At 47.6% G+C, this 25,169-nt stretch overlaps 1 protein-coding gene across 1 annotated transcript; it reads right to left on the bottom strand.

The window, feature by feature from the left end:
• Positions 1-6,280: 6,280 nt before the first annotated feature.
• On the bottom strand, positions 6,281-11,897 carry Rmi2 (RecQ mediated genome instability 2). The gene is made up of 2 exons (XM_003477756.4): positions 11,556-11,897; positions 6,281-7,571 (listed from the first exon to the last, which is right to left on the bottom strand). Exons 1-2 carry the CDS (start codon positions 11,848-11,850, stop codon positions 7,423-7,425), a joined length of 444 nt encoding a protein of 147 aa, XP_003477804.1. The 5' UTR covers positions 11,851-11,897; the 3' UTR covers positions 6,281-7,422.
• Positions 11,898-25,169: the final 13,272 nt, after the last annotated feature.

Here is a 25,169-nt window from a genome sequence, read left to right as displayed (position 1 = left end):
TGAGTGGCCCCATACTCCTAGTCTTCTAAGCCTCCGGGGTCCCCACACAGGAGGCCTCTACCAGCGCTGAAGGCAGCAGTTCTGAACTGTCCTTCCAGGAGTCTGCAGCCTAGGGAGCTGCAGATATTAGCTGCAAACCTGTTCGATTAGAAGAATCATCCGGGAGTTTTTTGTTTGATTTTGTTTTTTGAGAGCTGGGGGTATTGCTGAGTGGCACAGTACCTGCCTCCCAAGCATAAGGTCATGAATTTGATCCCTTGTATCAAAAAAAGAAAAGAAAAAAATTTTCTTTGCAAGGTCTCACTATGTAATTCAGGCTGCCCTTGAATTCACTGTGTAGCCAAGGATAACCTGGAATCTGTGGTAGTCCTCCTGCCCCAGCCTCCCAAGTGCTGGGATTATGGCGCACACCTCTGTGCCTGGCTAAACTTTCTAAATGCTTAGATCTCTCTGAACTCAGCTCACGTGGAGTCTAAAATGTGGCCTGGAGGGGCGGGCTGATAATCACCACTCCCAACAACTGTATTGAGTCCTGCCTGTGGGAAGGCCAGGCTCAGCCACCACTGGAGGGCATCTTCATGTGTGCTGGGAAATCCTAGGGCAGGGCCTCATTCCGACACAGCTCCAAATAGGTGTTAGCAACTGCTGGATGGAAGCTCTGGTTCTGCCTTTTCTTCATTTCACAGGATGGGATTAGGTGCAGACAGAACATTAAAGAAACTTCTCCATCCTCTTTGGCCACCAGGGTGGAAAGCTTAGAAGTTTAGTATTTTCAAAAATACTAAACTGTTGCTACTTCTTTACTTCTTTTCCATGCTGGGTGGGGATTAAATCCAGGCCCTTATGCATGCTTGGCAAGTTCAGGCTGGCCTTGAGCTCACTTTGTAGCCCAGGCTGGTCTTGAACTCACAAGGATCCTCCCACCTCATCCTCCCCAAGTGCTGGGATTACAGGCATAAGCCACCACGCCCGGCAACCAGATGAGTTCTTTTGGGCCTGATTTTGAATCTCACTTCCATAGTGAGACCCGTCTCATAAGACAAAAAAAAAAAAAAAAAAAAAAAAAAAAACAAGAACTCATCTGGTTACCAAATCCAGCACCTCCCCACCCCCTACACTGGTCTGGCCACAACTGACTATCATTGAGCTCCACCTTCAACCCTTTCAAAAGTTTTGAGGTGAGGGGCCAGGGACTTAGCTCAGCAGTGTAAGTGCCTGCCTGGCAAGAGTGAGGCTGTTTGATCCCTGGTACCAAAAAAAGAAAGAAACTTTTGAGGCAGTCTTGCTAAATTGCCCAGGGTGGCCTTGAACTCACACTCTCCTGGGTCAGCTTCACGACTAACGGAGATTACAGGCACGCTTGTGTTTTCTTAGCTTTCTTGCCCATGTCTTGCCTTGCCCCCTCAGATCTAAAGAGAACTAGACTCACTGCCCATTGTTTTGGGAGAAGTAACTTGCTTCATGAGTTCTCCAGGTCCACGGATGAATGGGAACTGTGCTTAGGATGGATGCACCTGGAGCTCCCGATGCTGGACAGAGGTGATGAAAGCTAGCTTTGAGCTGAAGCTGTGTTGCAGTGAAGCACTTGGGTGAGATGAATGTGCTCTGCACAGAGGACAGTTTGGGGCTGACAGGGAGGGCAGAAATCCTTGTCCTGGAATGATGTTCACACTCTAGTCCTTGGAATCTGTGAATGTTATTTTGGTAGTAAAAGTGACTTTGCAGATGTGATTAAAGGGCTTCCAGATGAGGAAATTAGCCAGGGTATACACAGGGAGATAAGGCTTAATGAGGGGTCAGGGAAGATAAGGCGCAGTACAGGAAGCAATCACATCTTGCTCACTGTGGCCCCTAGAGCACACAGGTACTCAGCACGTGCTTGGTGACAGAAAGGCCAATGAAACAAACATATTTAAACACCTGCCCAGACTTCCTGGATCCCAGTTATCAGCCTCGTGAACAAATTATTGAACCTCTCTGACCACAATCATCCTTCTCTCCAAATTAAGAAAGAAGGCTCAGTGAAATGAAGTAACTCATCTAAGATCGGCCAAGTAATAAGGGTTGGAATTCAAAATCAGGCCCAAAAGAACTCATCTGGTTGCCGGGCGTGGTGGTTCACACCTGTAATCCCAGCACTCAGGAGGATAAGGTGGGAGGATTGTTGCGAGCTCAAGACCAGCCTGGGCTACAAAGTGAGCTCAAGGCCAGCCTGAACCGCATAGCGAGACCCTGTCTCAAAAAAGACAAAAAAAAAAAGAACTCATCTGGTTACCAAATCCAGCACCTCCCCACCCCCTACACTGGTCTGGCCACAACTGGCAAATCTCCCAGGGTGGAAGGCTGTAAAATTTCCCATGGCCTCATTTAGTTTCTTTACTTCACTGGTGGCTTTTCATTCTGGTCACTGGCTGCCATCCCATTTCCGAGGGCTCAGGCCAGTCAAATTGCCCAGCGATTGACCAGCAGGGGGTGCTAGCACCTATGTGTAAAGACATCTGCCCCCAGTAAGGCCCTGAAGAAATGCTACTCCTCAAAAAAGAAGGTCCTGCCACCAACAGAGGGTCCCCAACAGCAGGAGGGGGAAGACACAACCTTCTTGCTTCTCAGCCTGTCCCTGTGACCTGCTGGCTAGATCCTCCGGGCCAAAGGACTTCATCTCCATGGCTGAGGTTTTCATGGCTATCTCCCAGATAAAGGAAATAAATGTAGCAATGTGGTAGAAGTTTCCAGCACAGCCCCTGGCAAAAACAAAAACAGAAACCCTCTCATTTGCATCCTTTATCAACATGACATGCAGTAATTCTCATGGGACTATCATTTCAGATTCTTCCTCTTGCAGACTCAAAGTTGTTTCACTCCTTTCCTCCATCCTTGTAGGTCTTTCCAAGTATTCTTTTGGTACGTCAGGGCATTCGCAGGCCCCATATAAACTACGCTTGATTCCAAAGGCCTATGAAGGGCTCCTTTCATTTGAAAATTGCTGTGAGCCAAGTGTAAATCCGAGAGCATCGTGCCTTCCTAATTCCTCTGTCTCCCAGCCCAAGAGCCAGTCCTAACACATACGGCCTGCCTCTGCTCCAGGCAAAACCCCAGGCTGGACAGAGATACAGAGAGCAGACAGTCATGTCACAGGGAGAAATGGGCAATTTCAGAATAACTTATGTACCAGTCTACAGAGATTCCCATTCAGAAAGGACCACTAATCCAGGTCCCAAGAACCAATCAGTAAAGGGAAATTCTTCCCACTCCCCGACTGACCGCCACACCCAAGGTCAGACAGGAAAGGGTGGACTGGAACCGCCCTGCCTGTGTGACACCACTGCTGTCTCCCCTACCCTGAGCAAGCTGGGACAGCTCGATGATGTTCTTTTGCACAGGCTCCAAAATATCTGCTAGAGATAAGTCACCATGGTTAAAGATGCACCTCCTGCCTTGTCCTTATAATGGGCTGCTTCTCAATGTTTCTAAATGTCTTACATTATTAGTACACGTGTGCCGTGTAATGATTGCATTCATCATGGGGAGTTGGGACATGTACAGAGCTTAGTTTTGTTTTCATTCCTTTTCCCTCCACGTCCTCCTCCCTTCCATCCATATCTTGGCCCCTTTCATTTGCAAAATGCTTCTCAGTAACTTTAAACCATAACAATAACAACAATGACTGGGGTACAGTAATACCAGCCTTTACCTCTTCCAATGGCCCACACATCAGGGCTGTGGCCCTTGAAATCTAAAGATAATACTACAACAGAACATCTCTTCCGAGTTCTTTTTTTTTTCCTTACTCCTCAAATCATATACAAATGTCATGAGATCAAACAATTATTTCACATAGTCATCGCCTCCCCTGCTCCACCTCATGCTGAAGAATTTTGCAGTAAATCTTTTGCTTTACAAGAACATGCAACAGGAACAGTTAGGGAACTCAGACAATCAAAACCAGCTAAATGAGGGTTTTGGGTTTTTTTTTTGTAATGTAAAGCAGTTCCAAGAAAAGTGAAGTCATGGCCTAGGTTGCTTATTTTCAGTTCTTAGAAAAGAGCTAATTTCAAAAGGGAAGCTATGTTGCCCCAGCCTCTGAGCTGGTCACTCAGTCATTCGCTGTCTAGCAGCAGCTTGATGACTTTGATTTGGCACCAGCAACCTTGAGTGTTCGGATGTGTTTTCATTTGATGTCAAGGAGGAAACATGAGATGAAAGAGTGAGAGTTCTTAATGTTCAGAGAAACAAACCACAGGCTGAGGTGATGTACTTCCAGCGCACAGGCAGGGGCCGTTTTGGGGGCGCTCAGACAAGACACACAGCACCCTCTTTTGCCCACCCCTCATACTCCTGATGTACTTACTGCCTGCCAACAGTGGTGACCCAGCCAGCCTTTTTCGATTAGGTGTTATTTTCCAGAAGCTGGAGGATAGTATGTGAGGCAGGATACGGCCAGCATGTCTTGGTAGCCGGGTTCACCTGGCCAGCACAAAGAATAGTGAGCTGCAGATGAGCAGGAGCCCAGTAGGGGTCAGGTCCTCAGGAGTATAACACACCCAGCTCCAGGGCTGGGTGAACAAAGTATCACAATAAACTTTTGTCCTAAGAATTCTTTAACAGAGATCCAGTGATTTGCATCAGATTTCCTTTTGAGGCTTTAGGTACGACTCAGTGTCTGAGACTTGTCTAGTTTGTGTGAGGCCCTGGTGTCCATCCTCAGCACCACAGAAGCAATACATTTCAATGCAATCAAAAGCAGCTCAGCCGCTGCCCCCATCAGGGACAGCTGGAGGAGACAGGACAACAAAGCAGAACAGTGTCCTGCATGGGACCCTGGAATGGAAAAGGACATTAGGAAAAAACTGAAGACTGAATAAACTATCAATTTGAGGTAATAAGGTCTCCATGTTCACTCATTAAATGTAACAAATGCTCCACGCTAATGTAGGATGTGAATGGCCAGGCGAGGTAGGTGCAAGAGTATGGGAACTCTGCACTATCTCTGCAATGCTTCTGTGAACCTAAATATTACACGCACACCCACGCACACACACCCACACACACATTCCCTCGCTCTTAAAGGCAATGGGGGATGTAAGCAAGAACTTACTGCTTTCCAGCAGCAATAATTTTGTGCCTACCATCTACCAAGCACTGTGTAAAACTAATTTATACAGATCCTTTTTCCTCACACCAGTGCTATGAAGTGGGCATGACATTTTATAGATAGGGAAGTGAAGAACAGAGAGGTTGGATAACTTACCCATGGCTATACAGCGAATTTAGCAACAGGTGAAGGGTTCAAATTCAGATCTATAGGGCTCTAACTCTCCATTAAAGTGCAGCAATATTGCTTGAAAAACTTCACACTGTGACATAAACCAGCTCAAAACAAGCTTCCAGCAGTCAATAAGCCCAGATCAGTAATAAAAACAATGCAATTTCCACTTTTCCCTATCTTTAAAAGAAAACATTGGTAGTTTTAAAAACATAGAAAATTTAAAATATCAGCAAATGCAGCCGACAACTCACACACTGCAATGCACAATACACTCACTTTGGAAGACTGGTGCTTTCTTAGAACACTAACTGCAGACTTGCCCCATGAACCAGCAGGGGTGCTCCCAGGCACGTATCTTGATGAGAAAACTTCTGTCCACCCAAAACTGTACAACAACTCCTTTCATGATGCTCAAATACTGGGATCAATCGAGATGCCCCCATCATGTGGTCTGGATGAACAAATGGTGTACATGCATACAATGGAGCATCATCTTTGGTGACAAAAAGAAATGAGCTACCAAGCTGCAAAAAGACATGGAGGAACTTTAAATGCATAAGTGAAAAACAGCCAGGGCTGTAAAAGCCATATACAATATGAACGTCTGCAAAAGGCAAAACAGGAAATAGATCAGTGGTTGGGGGGTGATAACAGAGGGAACATGGACGATTTTATGAGATTGATTATTATACATTTGTAAAACCCACCCAACTGGGGCTGGGGATTTAGCTCAGGGGCATAAGCACCTGTCTTACAAGCAGGCAGTCGTGAGTTCGATCCCTGGTACTGATAAAAAGAAAAAAGAAAAAAAAAGTGTATAAAAAAACCCACCCTACTGGCAAAAAACCCTGTGTGAACTCTAGCTGATAAGAATGTATCAATGTAACAGTGTAATCAAATGACCATCAGTGGTAACAAATGTATCACAATAACAGATGTTAGTAATAGAAACCAGGAGTACCAGGCATGTGGGAGGTATATATACTTTCGCTCAGTGTTCCCACAAACCCAAAACTATTTTTAAAAGTAAAATTTATTTTTTAAAAGAAGCATATAAAAATTTATTAGTGATAAAAAATTTACTAGTGGTACCATATCAATCATTCAGACAAAACTCTACTGTATTGGAATATGACATGACTTCCTTGGTATTCATAATCTAAAGACAAATCCAGCATGTGTAAATCCTTGGTTTTCTAAAGACAAATCCAGCATGTGTAACAAAGAAGGAGCAGAAATCCAACATTCAAAACAATCATTATACAATTCATTCCACATACAAAGCTGTAAGAATTCTAAACCAGGAGACCTAACCCTTGCTGTGTTTTAATGAAGGTATCAAACAGAAGTCTAGGTAAAATAATAATTGTTCTCAGTTTCGGTTTTTCAATTTCAAAGAGAAATTCTGAAAACATCTCAAACTGCCTCTCCCTTCCCATAAAGGAGGATATCGAAATAAAATGGTTGCTAAATATTTGGTGGTGTCTGAAGCAGAAAGAGAGCTGGATGTGCCAGGCATGGTGGTGCCAGGCGCTCTGGGAGGCTGATGCAGGAGGATAAGTGCAAGCCCAGCTTGGGTAACATGGTGACTTAGAGAGACCGTGTCTCAAAATAAAACATAAAAAAGGCTGGGGATAGAGCTTAGTGTAAAGACCCTAGGGCTGGAAGTTGTCATTGGACAGACAAGAGCCATGACATCATTCCTTTTCCACTCAGGCCATTGCCCTGGCCCTAACGACACTTTAATCACCATGGACACTGACTGAGATTCAAGTTTTACATTGTAAGACAGAGATGAAGCCATAATGGAAAAAGAATCATCACTCGTAAAATTTGGAAAATGCAACATGACACTTCTGTGTACTTTAGACAGAAATTAACACACATAAATGGAAGGAAAAAGCCACACAGCATCTGCTTTTCATCAGCTAACACAGTCAAAGCAAGGGGCAGTGGAGGCTGAGTTAACTGAAGCCTCCTAACACTTAAAAATCCCTGCATCCAGATGCCTGCGTCAAACAAGCAATTCCCTCCGAGAAGTTTTTGAGAAATATACAATACCAATAAAATACACGAGTGATGTCTGTGAAATCCACACCATCAGAATGAGATCATTTCAGAGTGAAGGTTGTTTTTAATGAGAGTCCCAGTGTCATCTAAGGAATGTTCCTGTGTAAATCTTCCACTTCCAGTTCCCACATGCTTTCGTGGATGGGATTATCAGAAAGATCTGTGATCTTCACAGCCTGAAGGCATGGCTCCGGGCTACAGGCCTGCACCACTCCCATCACCATCACGTACTTTCCTAGGAAAAGGAGAAAAGCCCATGGTAATGTTGAACGGAACCTGGGGTCCCAGGGACAGCCCTCAGCCATCGTTTATCAGAGCTGAACTTGATCAAGAAGGAGATCAGAGACAGAAAAAAACCTTCCAGAGCTGGAAGTATAGCTCAGTGGTGTACACAGCACTTGTCTGATATAGGAGGGGCCCTGGTTTCCACCCCTAATGCCACACAAAATAAATTAACTAATTCAATTAAAACTTGGATAGTAGATACCAAAACAAAGGCAGATAGTGATAGAATATTCATATGTATGAATGAGTTCATTATTTAACCTCGGAAATGACATCTTCCATATCTTCTTTGATTTCTGGTTTTAATATGTTAAACAGAACTATCATGCACAATGTTATTATTATCATGCCCAAGGAATGGAGACAAATCTACAACAGAGTGGGTTATAATTAGACAGACTGCCCCAAGCAGGGGTCCAAACTCTAAGCAGTTCTCTAGGTCCTTTCTTTGCTCAACACCACAGAGTGTCTGACTGGTTGCTGTGCACAGGACGGGTTCTTTTTCTGCCAAGCCACTCCTAGTCAGCTGTAAAGCAAATCCAATTTTCCCTCAATGTAGCCAAAAAAAGTTGGGCAGTCATCAGCACACACAGCCACACAGGGCTACACTGTTCCAATCCGCCAGGACCAATCCCTGCCACCTCCATCTATATCCGACCACCTCTGAGCACACACAAGCAAATCAATAAAGACCAAGCTTCCACAAGGGTGACCTAATGCCATATTAACCACCATCCTCTTCCCACTCCATTGGGGAAGTGACTCTCCTTGAAAGCAAAACTTGGCCAGTCTCAAACCACACAAAATGTAATTGTATATAAAAAAAAAATTCCCCAAACACTGCAAGAGGGACAGGCAGGCTGCCAGCTTCTGCATGCCCCACTTCCAACGTCAGGGCTGAGAGAGCCCAGGCTTTGGCTGAGAGATGCTAGGCAAGCTGTCCCTGACACCCTCTGGTGTTCTACCCCGGGCAGGAGGCATTTAGGGCTTTGTGAGACCATCTCCAGATTTCTCTCCAGTGCCTCAGTGACAGAGACACAGTAGTTCTAAAAACACACTTGCCATATTCTGTCAATGGCCCTAAAGTTTGTCTAATAGAGACAGAACCCTCAGGAAGTGAAGGACTGGGAGGCTGAGGCAGGAGGACTGCAGGTTAGAGCCCAGCCTGACCAATTTAGTAACTGAGCAAGGCCCTGTTTTAAAGTAAAAAATAAAAAATGGACCTCAGTGTGAAGGCCCAGGGTACCACACACATACACACAAAGACCCCGGAAAGGGCAGCTTCTGCCTCTGAGCTTTGCCACCTAGTGCAGTCTAAGTGGACTGTCCCTTTGCTCCTTCCATAGACAAGGGTAGCTGGAGGGTGGGGGAACTTCTGACTAGACTGCATCTTCAGCACTCCACCGCTCTAAAGAGAAACTGCTAGGTGCTCCAGAGACAGAGCAGCACCAATAGGGTGAGCATCAAGGTCACCATCCAGCAGGCAGGGCCTTCCACTAACAGCTACAAGGGCTCACCGTGGTGGGACCTCCCATGCACCTTTCACCGCTGCCCCACCAGTGGCGTGCCAGATGCCATGGGACCTTGCTGTTCCGCGGAACTGGCTGGTCTTCTGTCACTGGACACAGACACAGGGTGACCAACTGTCCCAGTTCTAACAGTGAAATTTCTGCATCCCAGGGCACTCTCAGTCCTGTGCAATCCACAAGAGGTGGTCCCTACAGACAATGCCAGTATGTACTTCAAGGGAAGGAAGCCGTCCCCAGGAAGCCATTCCTAACTGCTGAGCTGGGCCAGTTGTCCCCTTGTTGTGCCACTTTCTGCCAAATAAACACCAGAAGAGGAGAAGAGGTAGATGAGAACATAAGCAACCCTGAGAGGTTAGCAGTGGCCAAGTCACCATGCACTTCTGTGGTGTGGGACTTTCCTAAGCACTGCACAAACACTGAAACTGCCACTCTCCTGACTCTATGAGGAGACAACGTGAGTACTCCCTGAAAATGAGAAGAGTTGTCCTTCCACGGTGCCCTGGGCTCATGCCTACAACAGTCTTCGCGTCACTGTGACCTGTTCACTCCCCTGGCTCCATGCCTGAAGAAATGACTCAGATTGATAAAACCAGATTTGGCATTAATTAGCAGGAGATATGACATGGCCTCTATCGGTGAGCATGAGGGCCCATTTGGCCAAACACTAAGGTATCTGTTAGTCACCAGGTTTATGCGAGCAGGGAGATGACTTGGGGAATGGCCCAAGCTCACCTTCAAGGGTCTCTGCCTGGGTGCCAAGACATCAAGCAGTACGGATTATGTTTGAGGGCAAAGCTAAATCCAACTTTTTCTTTAAAGTCAGTATTCTAAGCTTTGTAGGGGGTAGGGTCTCTGCTGAACTACTGACTGTTGTTATAATGGGACACAACCCTGTATGTTATGAATGGTCCCAGTAAAACTTCACTTATGGGCATTAACATTTGAATTCTATTGAGTTTTCATAAGCCATGATTTTTCCCCCCAGCTATTTAAAGATGTGAAAACCATTTCAGTTTGCAGGCCACGTGAAAAGAGGCATCAGCCTGTCATTTGTCAATTCTGGGCTGGAGCCAAGGGCAAAGGTGGCAATGTGGAGGGAGCCATAAACAGCCACATGTCTGAACCCTGGTGTGAGCAATGTCAGGACCATTGTTTACCTATGGAATCCACGCAACAGGCAGGAATTACTCCTTCGTGGGAGTGCACACCCACAAAGGTTAAAAGCGTTCCAGCCAGCATCAGCAGGGAAGATGTGGGGCCAGGAACTCCACCTAAGCCATCCCGCCCAGATCATTGGCCTATCCTGACTCTACAACATTCTAAATAGAAAGGGCCCGGGGGAGATAAAGTGACCTGGCCTGAGTTCACAGGAAAGGGAGTCACAAAGAAGAAAAACCTATGGATTCTTTAGACTTCCTAACCTTAGCCCTCATTTCCTGGAGCAGCCTCCCAGACTGCGTTGTGCTTCCACAAGCGTCAGTCATCCTCCCAGGATGTCTTCCTGACAGGCCTTATCTCTCCGGGTGTTGGCTGCAGCCCAGATGTCTCATACTGGACAGGGAATGAGGGAGATGAGATCCTGGTGCTCGATCCCTGGGTTCTTGAAAGCCTGAGTCAGGTTCTGGTCCAGATGCCAAATCAGTGCTGTTAGAATCATAGCCAAGAGCCCTGCAGCTCAAAGGGTGAACCCAAGGGCAGCACCACATCCCCAGGAGCGGACTGGAAACACACCCTCTCATCCTCTCCTAGACCCTGGACACAGAAACCCTGAGGAGGGCCCAGCAGCCTGGGCTTTTTTATGTACCCTGAGTGAGCCTGATGTGCTCAGGTCTCAACACCAGCTGTTTAGCAGGAGAGGCACAAGTGAACTAAGTTTGTGGAAGGAGAGGAGCAAGAGGGTTCCCTTTTCTCAGGGCTCCCAGTATCCTTTCCCGAGGAAGATGCGCTTAAATTGGGATATTAAAGATACACAGGCGTCTCCTCTGACAGTATGTCCCAAAATGTAATGGGGAAAAATGAAAACCGTAGGGAGGGAGCTTGTGACAAATACAGAAAACAAGGAATAAGAACTAGGGGACCGGGGCAGGGGATTTAGCTCAGCGGCATAAGCGCCTGCCTTGCAAGAGGGCAGTCGTGAGTTCAATCCCTGGTACCGATAAAAAGGTAAAAGACACACACACACACACACACACACACACACACACACAAAAGAACTAGGGGACCCTCGGAGTCCCAGGAACCCATGTTTCTTTTTGCAGGTTGCAGGTGACGCCCACGCCCATCATCGGAGAGCTTGGGGTCACGGGTCTTGAAAAGACCAAAGGTGACAGGCAGGCCCCGCCCCCCGGGTGTGACAGCCCCCAGGCAGGGTCCGGACCCTCCTCCGAGGGCCGGCGGTAAGTTACCTGGGACCAGGCAGGGCCGTCCACGCGGCACCCGCTCCAGACCGCACACCGAGAAGGAACCGCTCGGGTCCCGCAGCCGTGCCTCGCCGCTGCCCGCCGCCACCAAGGTACCCTGCATCCATACGGCAGCCAGCTCCAGCGGCCTGAGGCCAGCCGCTGCCCGCGACAGCCGCCACGCGCCTGGGGCGCCCTCCACGTCGCATCGCAGCTGCTTCGCCAGTACCTTGAGCGGCGGAGACCGCGGCAGTCTCACAGCAGCCGCGCCTCTGCGGGTTGAGTCAGTAGTTGCTGCCATTCTACTCCACTGCCGTTTTCCCGCCAACTTTGATAGGCTGCGGGGTTTGGCGGACAGTCACCAATCAAGAACTCGCTGATGTATCTGACCAATGCCTTGCGTTGGAAGGCGGGACTGCTAGGCCGCCATGTTTTTTAACCTCTAGAACTGCGCATGCGTATATAAAAGTAAATAAACGCCCCCAAACTATGAGTAACTGGAATTAAAATAAGTGAAAACAAAAAGATGAAGAATTTCCTCTTTCAACAGATCTTTTAATTTGCCATGCGCGCACGTCACCTGGAGAATGTGATTAGTCTTGCAGTTCACTACTCTGAAATTAGTAAATACTGAGATGAATGAAGAATCTATGCATATTGTGAGTGAAGAATTTGAATGAGGAAAAGATAATTGTATGAGCTGCTGGATATGGTGATTGCCGTGATTTGATCATAACACAAAGTACCCACGTATCAAAACGTCATATCGTTTCCCAAAAATATATACAATTGTTATGTGCTAATTTAAAAATCTAGAATAAAATATTAGTATTAAAAAGTACTCAAAGATAGCTATAACAGGCATGGTTGCAAGAGGCTGTGGCAGGAGGGGCACCACCAGTTCAAGGCCAACCTGGGCTAGTTAGTGAGTTCAAGGCCAGCCTGAACTGCATAATGAGTCTGTCTCCAAAAAAGTTACATACACGTACAGACACACGCGCGCGCGCGCGCGCACACACACACACACACACACACACACACACAAACACACACTCATTTATTGTGATTTGAACTCAAGGCTTTCACACTGAGCTACATTTCTAGCCCTGTTTTGTTTTTTGAGAGACGATCTGGCTAAATTGCTACACCTCAATTCTGCCTTGCAATCCTCCTGTCTTAGCCTTCCAAAATCCTGGGATTCCAGGCATGCACAGCCATCTCTGGTTATCTATATATTTTGTTTTCTTCCTTTGTTTTGTTTCCTTTTTATTTTTTCAAACTGGCCCTGAACTCACTATGTAGTCCAGACTGGTCTCAAATTTACACCAGTGCTCCTACTTCAGCCTCCCAAATGCTGGGATTATAGGGATGCACCACCACACCCGGTGTATATTTGTTTTGTTTTGTGGCCTCAGCCTCCCAAGTGTTGGTATTCCAAGCATATACCACCATGCCCAGCTATATGCTTTTTTGTTTTGCTTTTTGGACAGGACCTCAATATGCAATTCGGGCTGACCTTGAATTCACAGCAACCCTCCTGCCTTTGCCATCTTTATTGTTTTTTTATTTTTGTACTGAGAATTGAAGTCAGGACCTTGTGCTTGCTAGGTGGACACTTATGCCACTGAACTATATCCCCAGGTCTATATTCTTTTGATATACATTGTCTTATATATGTTTCCAATTAATTATGAACATCTTTACACACCAATAATATTCACCTGCTTCTTCTTGAATGACTGATAATATTCTATTTGTCTTATCACATGTTTAACCAATATCCAATGATGGACATTATAGCTATTTCCAATTTTTCATTTTACAAATAATGACTGGGCTGGGGATGTAGCTCAGCGCCATAAGCACCTGCCTCGCAAATAATGACTACAGCTAAATGTTGGTGCACATCTTTTTTTTTTTTTTTTTTTTTTTACCGGTACCAGGGATTGAACTCACGACCGCCTGCTCACAAGGCAGGTGCTTATGCTGCTGAGCTAAATTCCCAGCCCCTTGGTGCACATCTTTATTTTATTTTTGTACTGGGGATTGAACTCACAACCTTGTGCTTGCCAGGCAGGCACTTATGCCGCTGAGCTAAATCCCCGGGCCTTGTACACATCTTTAAATTAAATTCTTGGAAATTTCTCCCCCAAAATTGGATGTCTTTAATCAGCCAAACCCATAAATCCCAAACCAGCAATCCTTAAAGCCAAGAACAGTTCTGAAGGGAGACTGTCCTCACAGGGGCTCTATAGTATCAGGCATCAGTGGAGAATGCAGCAAGAGTAACTAAAACCTATGGAGCCAGGTGTTGTCTAAGAACTTATTGGGCATATCCTCTACACCACAGACACTATGAGAACTGTTTTACCAAGCCAGGCATGGCAGCACAAATCTGTAATCCCAGCCCTTAGGAGGCTGAGGCAGGAGGATAGCCATGAGTTGGAGGCCAACCTAGGCTATGAATTCAAGGCCAGCCTGAACTACATAATGAGACCCTATCTCAAACAAACAAACAAACAGATAAATAAATAGACTGTTCCACACAGTTGAGGAAATTGAGTCTCATGGCCTGTGGCCTCTCTGGCTATAGCCTCTCTGGGGTCTTGGCCTTTACACTTTGACCCTGTGCTATAGAGTAACGAGGGTCCTGGGCTGAGAAGGGAGCAGGACATTGCCAAGAAGAAGCCGTCCCTGTCATGCTTGGGGGTCACTGTCAGCACCTAAGGCCAGCAGAGTGGAAGGAAAGGAGATGGAATGCAGCAGAGGCTCCCAGGGAGTCCCCACTCTTCTCTGGTCCTCCAAACATGCTTCTCCTAATTGCATGGTACCACACGCACCATGCCACACCACCATGCGGCAGAGTGGGCTCTCCAAATCTCAAGTGGGAGCCTATGGCACTGGGTTTAGAACCTTTTATGTGATCCATACCACAGAGTGAATATTCCAGGTTGAAGGAACTTTTTGCAGAGGGCTCCCAGAGAGAGCTGGCAGCGTTTAATAAATGGCTCGTATTTCAGAATGGCTAGGACACAGACTAGAAAGGGGGGAGTGGGGATTGATCAGGTGGTGCCTATATAATCTCATTTTTATCCCCATTTTACAGACAGTGAAACTGAGGGTTAGACCCATGGGAAGTGTGCCACCACATGGCTGGTAAGTGGTAGAACCAGAATTCAAACCCTCCTCCACCTGGCCCCAAGCTTCACTTCACCTTCTAGGCTCCATCTTCCTGCCCATCCTATTGCCCCTTTCCCTGACCATCAGGTGCCTTTGGGTCTTCACTCATGCTTTTCCCCTAAGCCCGGCACTTTGCAGATCTCTCAAGTTGAAAGCTGACTCAGCCATCAAGTATCTGCCCACCAACCTGACGCCTTCTCTCCAGGGAGCTGGTCTTGAGCTCCATAGCTGGAATTAATTCCTGCCTTGCCTTCTAGACCAGTCTGGTGATGATCTAACCCACGATTTCTCATCCCTAGTCCTATTCAGTTGGGGCTGGATGATGTCTGTGGGAGGGGAATGCTTCCTGTGCATTGTAGGATGTTGAGCAGTATCCCTGACCTCCACCCACTAGAGGCCAGTAGCATGCTCTTCAAGGTATGACAACTAAAAAGTGTCTTCCACCGAGGCCAGAGTCCCCTGTGGCGATCACACGCTGCTGTTGATAACCACTGTCCACAGCTATTCACTGCACTCCATCATAGCTCCTGGGGTGTGTGTCCATGTTACCAACCAGGCCAGGGAGGTCAGGCTCAGATGCCAATAGTGGCCAGGCAGGAAACCCTGGAATAACGGTGACAAATTGGCCTTCAGGTAGCTGCTTGGCTCAATCACTGTCAGCCAATGCTTTGTCACACGGGACGTGAGCCCAGTGTTGCCAGATCTGATCTTTCAAGATAATTTAAAGTATGTTCTCTACATTTTAAAAAATATTGGCAATGAATTCAATTCTAAAACAAGTAAACAAAAGAGACCTAAAAGTCCTCTGTGGGCCAGTGATGGCTGTGCTGCAGCATTTCATCTCTAGCTAGGGCCTCCCCACAGGCCCACAGCCTCTTCTGTGCTAACCAGTGTGCAGCTCTGGGAAGCCACCTGCAAAGCATTCAGCGGCCACAGTGGTCCAGCAGCTCCAGGAGTTGCAAACTTGGCATTTTAAGTCACAGATCCAAGCAGACAGCGGGGGTCATGCTGGGCAGGCTTCCCTCCTGGAAGGTCACCCCCCTTTATATGGTGCTCACCCGCCTCTGGGCTGGAGCAAACCTTTGTTCAGGCTTTGGGTCCCAGCTTCTGAGCTGGGTTGAAGCCCTTGGAGGGGACTTTCCTGCTACCTGCTCCAAAGAAGACCTGGCCCACAACAGGAGTTATGGGCCTGGCTTCATCCTCAATCTGCCTGTTCCCCACTCCGCCAGGCGGAAGTATGTTCCTGGCTCCAGAGAGGAACCATGCCACACAGTCAAGGGGTTCTGTGAAAGAACTACACACTGCCACACACGTAACAGCATAGCCATCACTGCTGAGCCCTTACGGTGCACCAGGCTGTTCCCACCACAGCACTAAGGAGCCATGCTTTTCTTAAGCCCATTTTAGAGATGACGAAATTGAGGCTGGGATATGACAGCCCAACATCACACAGCCATCAACCTACCCTCATTTGGAACATAAGGATCCTCCCAGGGGTCTTTCAATTATCAGGCATTCCCTTGAGAGATGAGGGTCTTAACCTAAAATTATCAACAGATTCTGGCTCTTACCTACTATCCTGGATTGTTATTAGCAAAGAATCCCCTGTTTAGTTTTTTGAGCTAGGGTTGCTACAGAGCCCAGGCTGGCCTCAAACTCTCAATCCTGCTTCAGTCTCCTGAGTTCTGGGATTACAGGCGTGCCCTTGGCAGAATTTTATTTTATTTTTTATTTCTTCTTTTTTTTCTTTTCATCCTTGGAATAAAATTGGTTTGCAGAAAAAAGGGGGAAAAAAAGAATTTTATTTTAACTTTACCATTTAATTTTATATCTTGTTTTATGAGTACTGGGAATCAAACCCATGACCTTCACACTGTGCAACATCTTTAACTCTTTTTTATTTTTTATTTTGAGACAGGGTCTCACTAAATTGCTAAATTGCCCAGGTTGAATTTGAACTTTTTATCCTCCTACCTCAGCCTTCTAGGGTGCTGGGATTATAGGCATGTGCCACCTAGCAAATAGGAAAAAAAATGTTTTTAATACATTTTTTATGAATAAAGCAAATCTTGACCTTGAGTTAATAAAATGCCCACAAAGTATGTGTGGGAAGATATTTGCAGCTTGCTCTAAAATGTAGCACCGACTCATGTGGAGTGGTGGGTGGCCAGACGTGGAATGTGCAAGGTGGATTCTTGTCCCTCACTGCATAATTCTTTCACTAATGCAATGTCCAGGGGTAGCTCTTAGCTCTAGGGTGCACTGCAGCCTTCCTGCCTGTGACCTCCAGGGATGGGACCCTGGGGTTGATTCTGAGGCCGGGCCCACCTGTTCCTCTGCCCCGCGGACTAGCAGGCAGGCTTCCGTTCCCTCATTCACAGAATCTCCTTAGAAGGTCCTTGTGTTAATTGCGGTTCTTGACCTTTGGTGTCTCTCTTTCTCCAGAAGATGGGGTCTTCCTCTCCATAGGGCTGGGTTCAGGGGCTCCTGGCTGCACAAGGTGAGCTGTAAGCCCTCAAGCAGTGACCAGCCCTCCCGTACACTAGTGTGAGCAGGCACCAAGGTCAAATCTGCTTAGTGCCACATATAGTCCGGGTGTTGGTGTCCCCTTCAGCAGTTCATATGTTGAAATCTAATTCCCATTTTACGGAAGGGAGAGACTGAGGCCCAGAGGTTTAACTCCCCAGAGCGAAGCAGAGTACAATCAAATTACCTCCCATACAACTCAGCATCGAAGCACCTAGATGTCCACTCTGGAAAAAAGAAAATCCAGATTCACATGGAGACCTGAGCACGGTCTCTTCATGATTGCCCCAAACTGGAAGCCTCCCAAAAGTCCTTTGAGAGGTGACTGGAAAGCCAAGCACGATGGTGCACGCCTGTAATCCTAGCACTCAGGAGGCTGAGGCACATGGATTGCCACAAATTTGAGGCCAACTGGGCTATATAGTGAGACCTTGTCCGAAAAAGAAAAAAAAAAAAAAAAAAAAAAAAAAACAGGTGATCAGAGAAACAAACGAACGATAGCACAGCTGCACTGTGAACTACTCCTCAGCAATCAGAACGGTCACACACAGCAACTCAGATGAATCTCAGACACATGATGCTGGGCCAAAGAAGCCGGATGAAAAGTTCACATCATACAGGGCTCTGGGCAAGAAGGAATCTGGGGTGAGATGGAGTTATTTTAGGAACTGGTTTGTGTGGTGGTAACACGAACCCCTTCTGTGTTAAACACCAGAGAACTGTACCCACACTCAGCAGCAGAATCCCAGCCCATGTCGGGGACTCCACGCAAATGGAAGCAGGCTATGTGATGTCACAAGCCATGGTCAGCTGGAAAACATCATTTCTTCTTGGTGTCCCAGATCCAAGAAAGTCCAACAGCGAGTCCTCATGAGCTCTGCGGGGAGTGTGGATGGGTAATAGCCTCTGAACCGATCCAGGGTTCCTTGGGGCTGATGAGAGTGTCTTGGAACTAGACAGATGGTGGCACAGCATTGCAAATGTGTTACCTGCCACGGAGTTGCTCACTTCAGATGGGTTAACCTTATTTATATGAACTTCAGTTTACTATGTCTTCACACTGGACTGTCCTCCAAAGGCTAATATATCCCAGGAATGGTCCCCAGCTTGGCACTACTGGGAGGGGGCAGAAACTCTAAGAGGTGGGGGCTAGTGTGAGGTGGAGGGCATAGGGGTGCTTCCCTGAAAGAGGATGATGGGACCCAGATCTCCTCTTCTCCCTTTCACTTCCGGGCCATGAGGTGAAACCGTTTTCTCACCATGCACTGCCATCATGCTGTGCCTCTACAGGCCCAGAACATGGGCCAGCTGACCGAAACCTCCAGACTCTGACCCCAAATAAGTCTTTTCTCTTTGTGAATTTATTATCTTAAGTATTTGTTATAGTAATAGAAAGCTAGCAACTTGAAATTTTTTAAAAAAGAAAGCTTCAAACCGGAAAAAAAGAAATATCCAAGACTGTTATCTCCTAAATCAAACTCAAGGCATCCAGGCCTCAGGTTAAGTAACTAGCCCAAAGCCACACAGCCAGAAATCAACCTGTTTCCACCACTTGTGTTCCTTCCACCAGAACATAGGAGGGGATGGGTTAAATAATCCCACTCAAAGTGACCAGTTGTGACGCGGAAGCACTGGCCAGCTGCATCTCTGCCAGGATCACCCAGATCAGTGTAGTCAGGGCTTCCAAGAATACATTTTCCAAACAAAAACGGAGTCCAGTGTAAGACCCCTCACACTTCCCCCACCCCACCCCGAGTGATGTGACCAGGTTACACTAAAATTCTCTCGGGGCCCAAACCAGAAACTTGAGCCAATATGTGGAATCTGCCGCAGACCCTTTTCTTGTAATGACCCCAATTCTGTGAAAGTGAAACTTCCAGAAAATCGAGACTGAGCATGGCTTGGCCTGTTTGCACAGAAAGAGAAACACTTCTGAGAAAGGTATTGAATAAGAAAGCCTGTTTGCATGGGGAAGGAAGAAAATTGGGGGACAGATGTTGAATCGACCCCATCCTGTAGCATGGGCAATTTTTTAAGTGGCTTTAAAAAGGTCTGGTACCAAATACCCAGAACCAGAGCATCTCACCCTCTGCTGAAGGGCAGTTTTCCAACTGCTCTGCCCTGAGGGTTTTGGAATTAGAGACACAAACCTCATTTCTGAGGGCTCAGCAAGGGATGCAGCACCTTTGGCTGGGCTGTGAAGGGACTCAGAGCTCAGTTTTGCAGAAGAGCGGAAGACACTCTTGAGTGGACCCAGCTGGGGTAAAGCAAGGGTGAGTTGGCCAAGAATTTCTCTTGCAAAGGCTGTATTGAGGGGCTGTGGCTGCACAGCAGGAGACAGAATTTGCATGGGCTGGGGCTGGCTCCAGCTGGAGCCACAAGACTGGGGTGAGGGGAGTAGAGTTCCTAGGGTTCAGGTATGGGGATCCAGGGGATTCATGGGGAGGAAGCCCAACTCTGTGTAAGCCTTAGCTTTGAGCCACAACACCCTCCTGCTAGGACACTTGGTGTGGCCCCATTTTACAGAGAGGAAGACTGAATCTGATGTCTTTATTTATTTCTCCTTTCAACAAACAGGTGTGAATGCCTGCTCTGTGCCAGACAACAGGGTACCAAAGTTGGGTACTAAACCCCAACAGGGTACTAAACCCACAAGGCCCTTGAAGTTTCCAGGGTGACGAAGGGCGAGGGGATGGGTAGCTAGGGATTGTGTGAGTCAGAAGCAAATCAGCCAGGCAGAGTGAGGAGAGGATCTTCATCAGGAAAGGCTTCCTCGGGGGAGATCTGCAAGAGAAGGGCTGGCAGTCTAAGGAAGCGCACAAGGGTGCTCTGGATGTAGGAAAGTGTGTGCAAAGGCCCTGAGGTGGGAGGCCAGCCTCATCTGAATGAGGAGGCAGGTACGGGTGTGGCAACGTCAAATGGCCTTGGTTCTGAAAGTGACAGGAGCAGGTATTCCCTGGAGGTTTGGGGGTGTGATCCGACTGATGGTCCTTCTCAGATGATGACAGGGTCACTTCAAGGGGAGTGGAAACAGCACCAGGGAAGCAGCCACCCCCAGCAGTTCACACAGCTTGGGAAGCGGGCAGGGCAGGGAGAGGAGGCCAAGTGTCATCCATCGGCAGTGCTGTCCCCGTCACGTCCCACCGTGCCAACTAAAAGGCAGAGGAGTTGCCATGTGCCCACGGTCACCCTTGCTGTCTGCCAGGCCTTCCTACTCTGCACCCCAAGAAGGGACCTGAACCCCAGGACCACATAGCTGGATGCACTGCGGCTCTGACCGCTGGGAAACCAATATGAAGCTCGATTTTATTTTGGATGCAACAAGAACTCTTGGAATCCTCTAGGTTCTTGTTTTTACTGGAGTAAACGCGTGTGTCCCCATTTCCCAGCGTGGCCCTGCCCTCCCCAGCCCTGGCAGGTGTGGCTGCCCTTGGCTCACATGACTGACTTTGCATCACAGAGGTGGAAGGCGGCAGCGGCCCTGTCTCACATGCAGCCTCTCCACACCTGGGGCCCAGCCCAACAAGGGAAGCCACAGAACAAAATGGCTCGGTCATGGTGTCCCACACCACTGTACCACAGTCCCTGCCAGGGGCAGACATGAGACTTACAGGAATCAGGGCCTGTGAGCAACACTGAATGTGAAAGCAAAACTCATGCTTGGGCACACATGCACTTGTGGCCATGCACTGCAGATACAGGTGTGCACGCACACGTCTTCAGATGCACACACGGTCTTCAAGGCTGTTTGCACATGTGGCTCAGGCCTGCAGCCATGATCTGGTTCTCCCTGGACTTTGGACCCACATCGCCTGCCAGCTCCAGCCTTGCAAGCTGCACACACACACTTACTTGCAACCATGGGACACACGCATTCACAAACATACTGAGGATTCCAGACCCATGGCCTCCAGACAGCCTGTGCATGTATGAGCGCTGGGTGTAAGGAGACACCGCATCACAACGCTCCTAGCCCTCACATGGTACACACCCATGATACGCCACAGACACACAGTCAGCCTCAGACATATGGAGGACGCTTGCTTACCGATCTTGACTCACACCAGGGAGACTGTCCTGGCCACTTGCTGACCCTGCCTGAACTGGCACCAGAGGTCACCACCTGAACTCCAGTCACATGTGCCCCCCAGCCTATCCCAAACCATCTGCATCCCAAACAGCTACTCTAACTCCGCCCTGTGTGCCAGAAAATTCTCTACCAATGCTGCTGCTGTGACCTTAGGCAACCTTGGTGCCCATTCACAAAGCTCTTTAGCCCCTGGACCTCAGCCTCTATTGAAGCCCTTTTCCCATCCTCGTCAAGGTTCAGGGAGTTTATATTTGTAGTCCCATAGAACTGTTACTGGAATCCCAATGAGTTAGTCCCAATCAATCACCTCCAGTGCAACCCATAGCGAGTATAAAGACACCAAGACGTATTTACAGCTATGAGCAGCCAAGGGGTCCTGAGTCTGGTTCAGATGAGGGTTCACAGAACCAGGGCCTCGACCCACAGCCTAACCCAGGTTTTATTAATTTGTGAAGAAGGGAGTGATGGTGAGAATGGCGGGAATCATGTGAGTATTCAGAGCTGAGCTAGCTGATGGCCAGAAAGCACTTCTGAAATATGTAGAGAGAAGGATATGCAGAAAGGCCAATCTGCATAACTCAGTTGGGGTAGCATTTAACGTTTAGGGCACTGATACTTCAATTTCGATGCACAAACTTTTTCTGCCCTGGGAAGTCATAGCCTCTTTTATTATACTTTTTTTTTTCTGGTACCAGGGATCAAACTCATGACCTCACAGTTGCAAGGCAAGTGCTTATGCCACTGAGCTAAATCCCCAGCTCAGTTATAGCCTCTTGAGGCTCGAACCCAACTGACATTCTGGAGCATTCGTTCTGCCATCTTTCTGTGCTCAGCCTTTTAGAGGGAGACGCAGACAAGGAAACAGGGCTGTTGGCTGGCTTCAAAGATTACACATCGGTACCTCAGCTACGTCTATTTACATTGCTTAGAGCCAAGTGAAGGGAAAAAGAAATAGCTTAGCCTGTTCCGGATATACTAGTACATGGAGATAAGACCAGGTTTAGCTAAGGTGGAGGTAATTGCTCTTTATTCAAGGCGAGCCGTTCTGGTGACTCTCTACAAGCCTTCATTACTAAAATCAGGGTCATCATATCATCATCATAACCCTGCTTCCTGGACAGGCCAGCATGTCAGCATGGCCAGCTCTGCAGGTTGGCAGGTGCTCCATAAAAAACTCATTAAAGGAAAGGAAGGTGACATTCAGGACAGATCAAGGCTCTGCCATATCCACAGGCAAACCCTGTGACTCCTCAGGGGAGCCGCAGGAGTCCAGAGCCCCTCATATTACAGGTCACTGAGGCCCGAGGTCCCTGCCCTCTTAAGTTAGTGATATCTGCAGTGACCTTTTTCAAACAGGTCCCGATCCCATGTTCCGGGTTAGAACTGTGCACACCTTTGGGAACAACTTGTGGCCTGCTACAACTGGGGAACCAGGTAGTACCCGGGGAGCACAGCCCTCACCCAGCCCTGATATCACTTGGGCTGCCACTGGCAACACAGGGCAAGAGGGACAGAAGCACTGGAGGCTCCAGCATGGCTGGGACCTGGCATGGAGATGGAGTGAGCAGGTACAGAGCAGCCAGCAGTGCCTGGCTGGAACCCGGAATGCTAGCTTGGTACACAGTGGGTGTGTATGTGAAACCAGAAGTGGCACGCCTTGAACTCAAAATGCTAACACACTCTGAGGGGACCAGTAACTTCCCCAGGGAGTCTCACCATCATCCCTGGACTCTCCTTCCCAGCCTAAGAGGTCAGGCAGCCCGGGGGAATGCTGAGCCCCAGGGTGGGGTAACCCCAAGCCTGCAGCCCTGGTCCTCACTGAATGTCTCACGCGCTAGCTCCCACACACCCAACAACATCTTCAAAGCAAACAGGAAAGACCAGGACAAGCCATTAACTTCCCCACAGTGAAAGCCAGCAATACGAGCACAAAGAGCCTCACCTGGTCATTGGAGGTACGTGCATTCCCAGCCCCTCCCCTGTCCCAGAACTCCAGGTGGATCTTTCCAGGTGAGGCTAATGCAGGCTGCAGTTTGAGGACCACTTTAGACTTGGGGTGCAAGGTACAGGTGGAGGCACAGTTCCTAGGCTTCAATCCTGGTTCTGCCACCTTCAGCTTTGTGATCTTGGGTATGTCTCTTCATGTCCCAGGTGCCCACTTCCCCATGGGATAGTACATGATACGGTGCAAATTCGAACCATTTTAGAGACTGGTTTTCATCTGTTATGGCCATGTACCTGTACATAAGTAAGCAAGCATGCACATGCACGTGTGCACGCACATACACACACACACACACACACACACACATGCATGCAAAAGACCCATCATTTTAGGGATGGATGTCTACTACCTCTTTTTACTTCTCCAGGCCTGTCCCTCCCATTCCCATCAATCCCACAGCTCCAGCACAGAGGCCTTTCTGTTCTTCCGGGATGCCAGACTCTGTCCCACCTCAGGACCTTTGTACATGCTGCCACCATGCCTAGGACACTCTTTCTTCTCCTGGCTCCTCCTTCTCCCTGTTCCCATTTTAATTCCAACATATAGTTTTCCCTAAGAAACCCTTGTAGGAAAACAGAAGAGAAAGAAACAGAGGTCCGAGCTCAACTGGACAGGTTTATTTCAGAACAAATCTGACAGACTACTCTGACAGTAGAGACCAGACCAGGAGCCCTTAGACAGGGCAGGAGGTCTTTCAAAGGGTCATGGGGAGGAGGAGTTCAGTGAGAGGGATTGTGGTTATCTGCCAAGAATGAGGCTGAGGGACGAGGCTTGGGAAAGGCAGGAAGCAGGGGGTGCTATCAGCATCAGGACTGGTAGCCGTGAGTCCCCAGGTACAGCTGTGCTGGGAAGGGCGGGCTGGCGGGGGGCTCCATCAGGATGGTGGGGAGTCAGAGTCCTTCATTCCAGACTCCATGGTTAGATAAGGAAAGGGGGCAGCTCTGCTAACCCTAACTCATTCCTGCTGTTTGGGGGCAGTGATTGTGGGGGTTGGATTGAAGGAGAGCCTTAAATTCTGTCACTATAAAACAAACAAACAAACGCTAATCATACAAAATCCTCTTACATCAAAATATATCTTTATTCTTTTTTTTTTTTTTTATCAGTACCAGGGATTGAGCTCATGACTCCCTGCTTGCAAGCCAGGCGCTTATGCTGCTGAGCTAAATCTCCAGCCCTATATCTTTATTCTTAAAGCTTTCTCCATTTTCTACTATTTCCTACTTGCTATAACTTTTTTCCTAATAAATTTAGCTCTTCCTGATCGGATTTCTTTAAAGGTGAAATTTGACTGGTTACCAACTATCTTTCAGGTAGTAAAATAGTAAAAACTATCTTAGCACAGGCAGAAACAGAAAGAAAAGCAGGTTCCCCTGTAACTGTAGTATGATAATTTACAATGCACAAGAACTGTTTTAAGCACATGGATTAAACAAATATACTCACTCAGACTGGAAGCCAAAAGTACAGTTACCAATTTTTGTTGTCCGAGGCCTAAAATTTTTATTTCCCTTTTTAAGGCTCTCTCTTCTTCCTGAGTTTCCGCTTGTTAGAAATGAATTTATCTGTTTAGACTCAAGGGATTCCAGATGAATCTTATTAAAGTGAAACTTTAAAAAGTTCGGCTATCCTTGTGGACCTATGTAAACAGCTTCCCATGGAAATCTCAAGAAGAGTCAACAAATGAAAACAAATTGTTGAGCTCAAACAAACCAGCTCTAGGTGTAATTTTCTATTAGCACAGATTTAGCAGACAGACAGACAAACATGCATGCAGAAGGCACTGCATTAAATCAGAGTACACTTTCAGAGAGATCAG

This window comes from Cavia porcellus, unplaced genomic scaffold, assembly GCF_034190915.1.
Source record: "Cavia porcellus strain 051 isolate PalLab524CR breed Dunkin Hartley unplaced genomic scaffold, mCavPor4.1 scaffold_16, whole genome shotgun sequence".
In the NCBI taxonomy this organism is placed as follows: domain Eukaryota; kingdom Metazoa; phylum Chordata; class Mammalia; order Rodentia; family Caviidae; genus Cavia; species Cavia porcellus.
Note: the sequence above shows the minus strand (reverse complement) of the source record. Positions and strands in the feature narration are given on the sequence as shown.

Excerpts from the sequence above, each read along its gene's own strand:
- Rmi2 (XM_003477756.4), bottom strand. The coding sequence starts at position 11,850 with ATGGCAGCAACTACTGACTCAACCCGCAGAGGCGCGGCTGCTGTGAGA. Across the intron at positions 7,572-11,555 it reads ACGGCCCTGCCTGGTCCCAG|GAAAGTACGTGATGGTGATG; the intron begins GTAACTTACCGC and ends TCCTTTTCCTAG.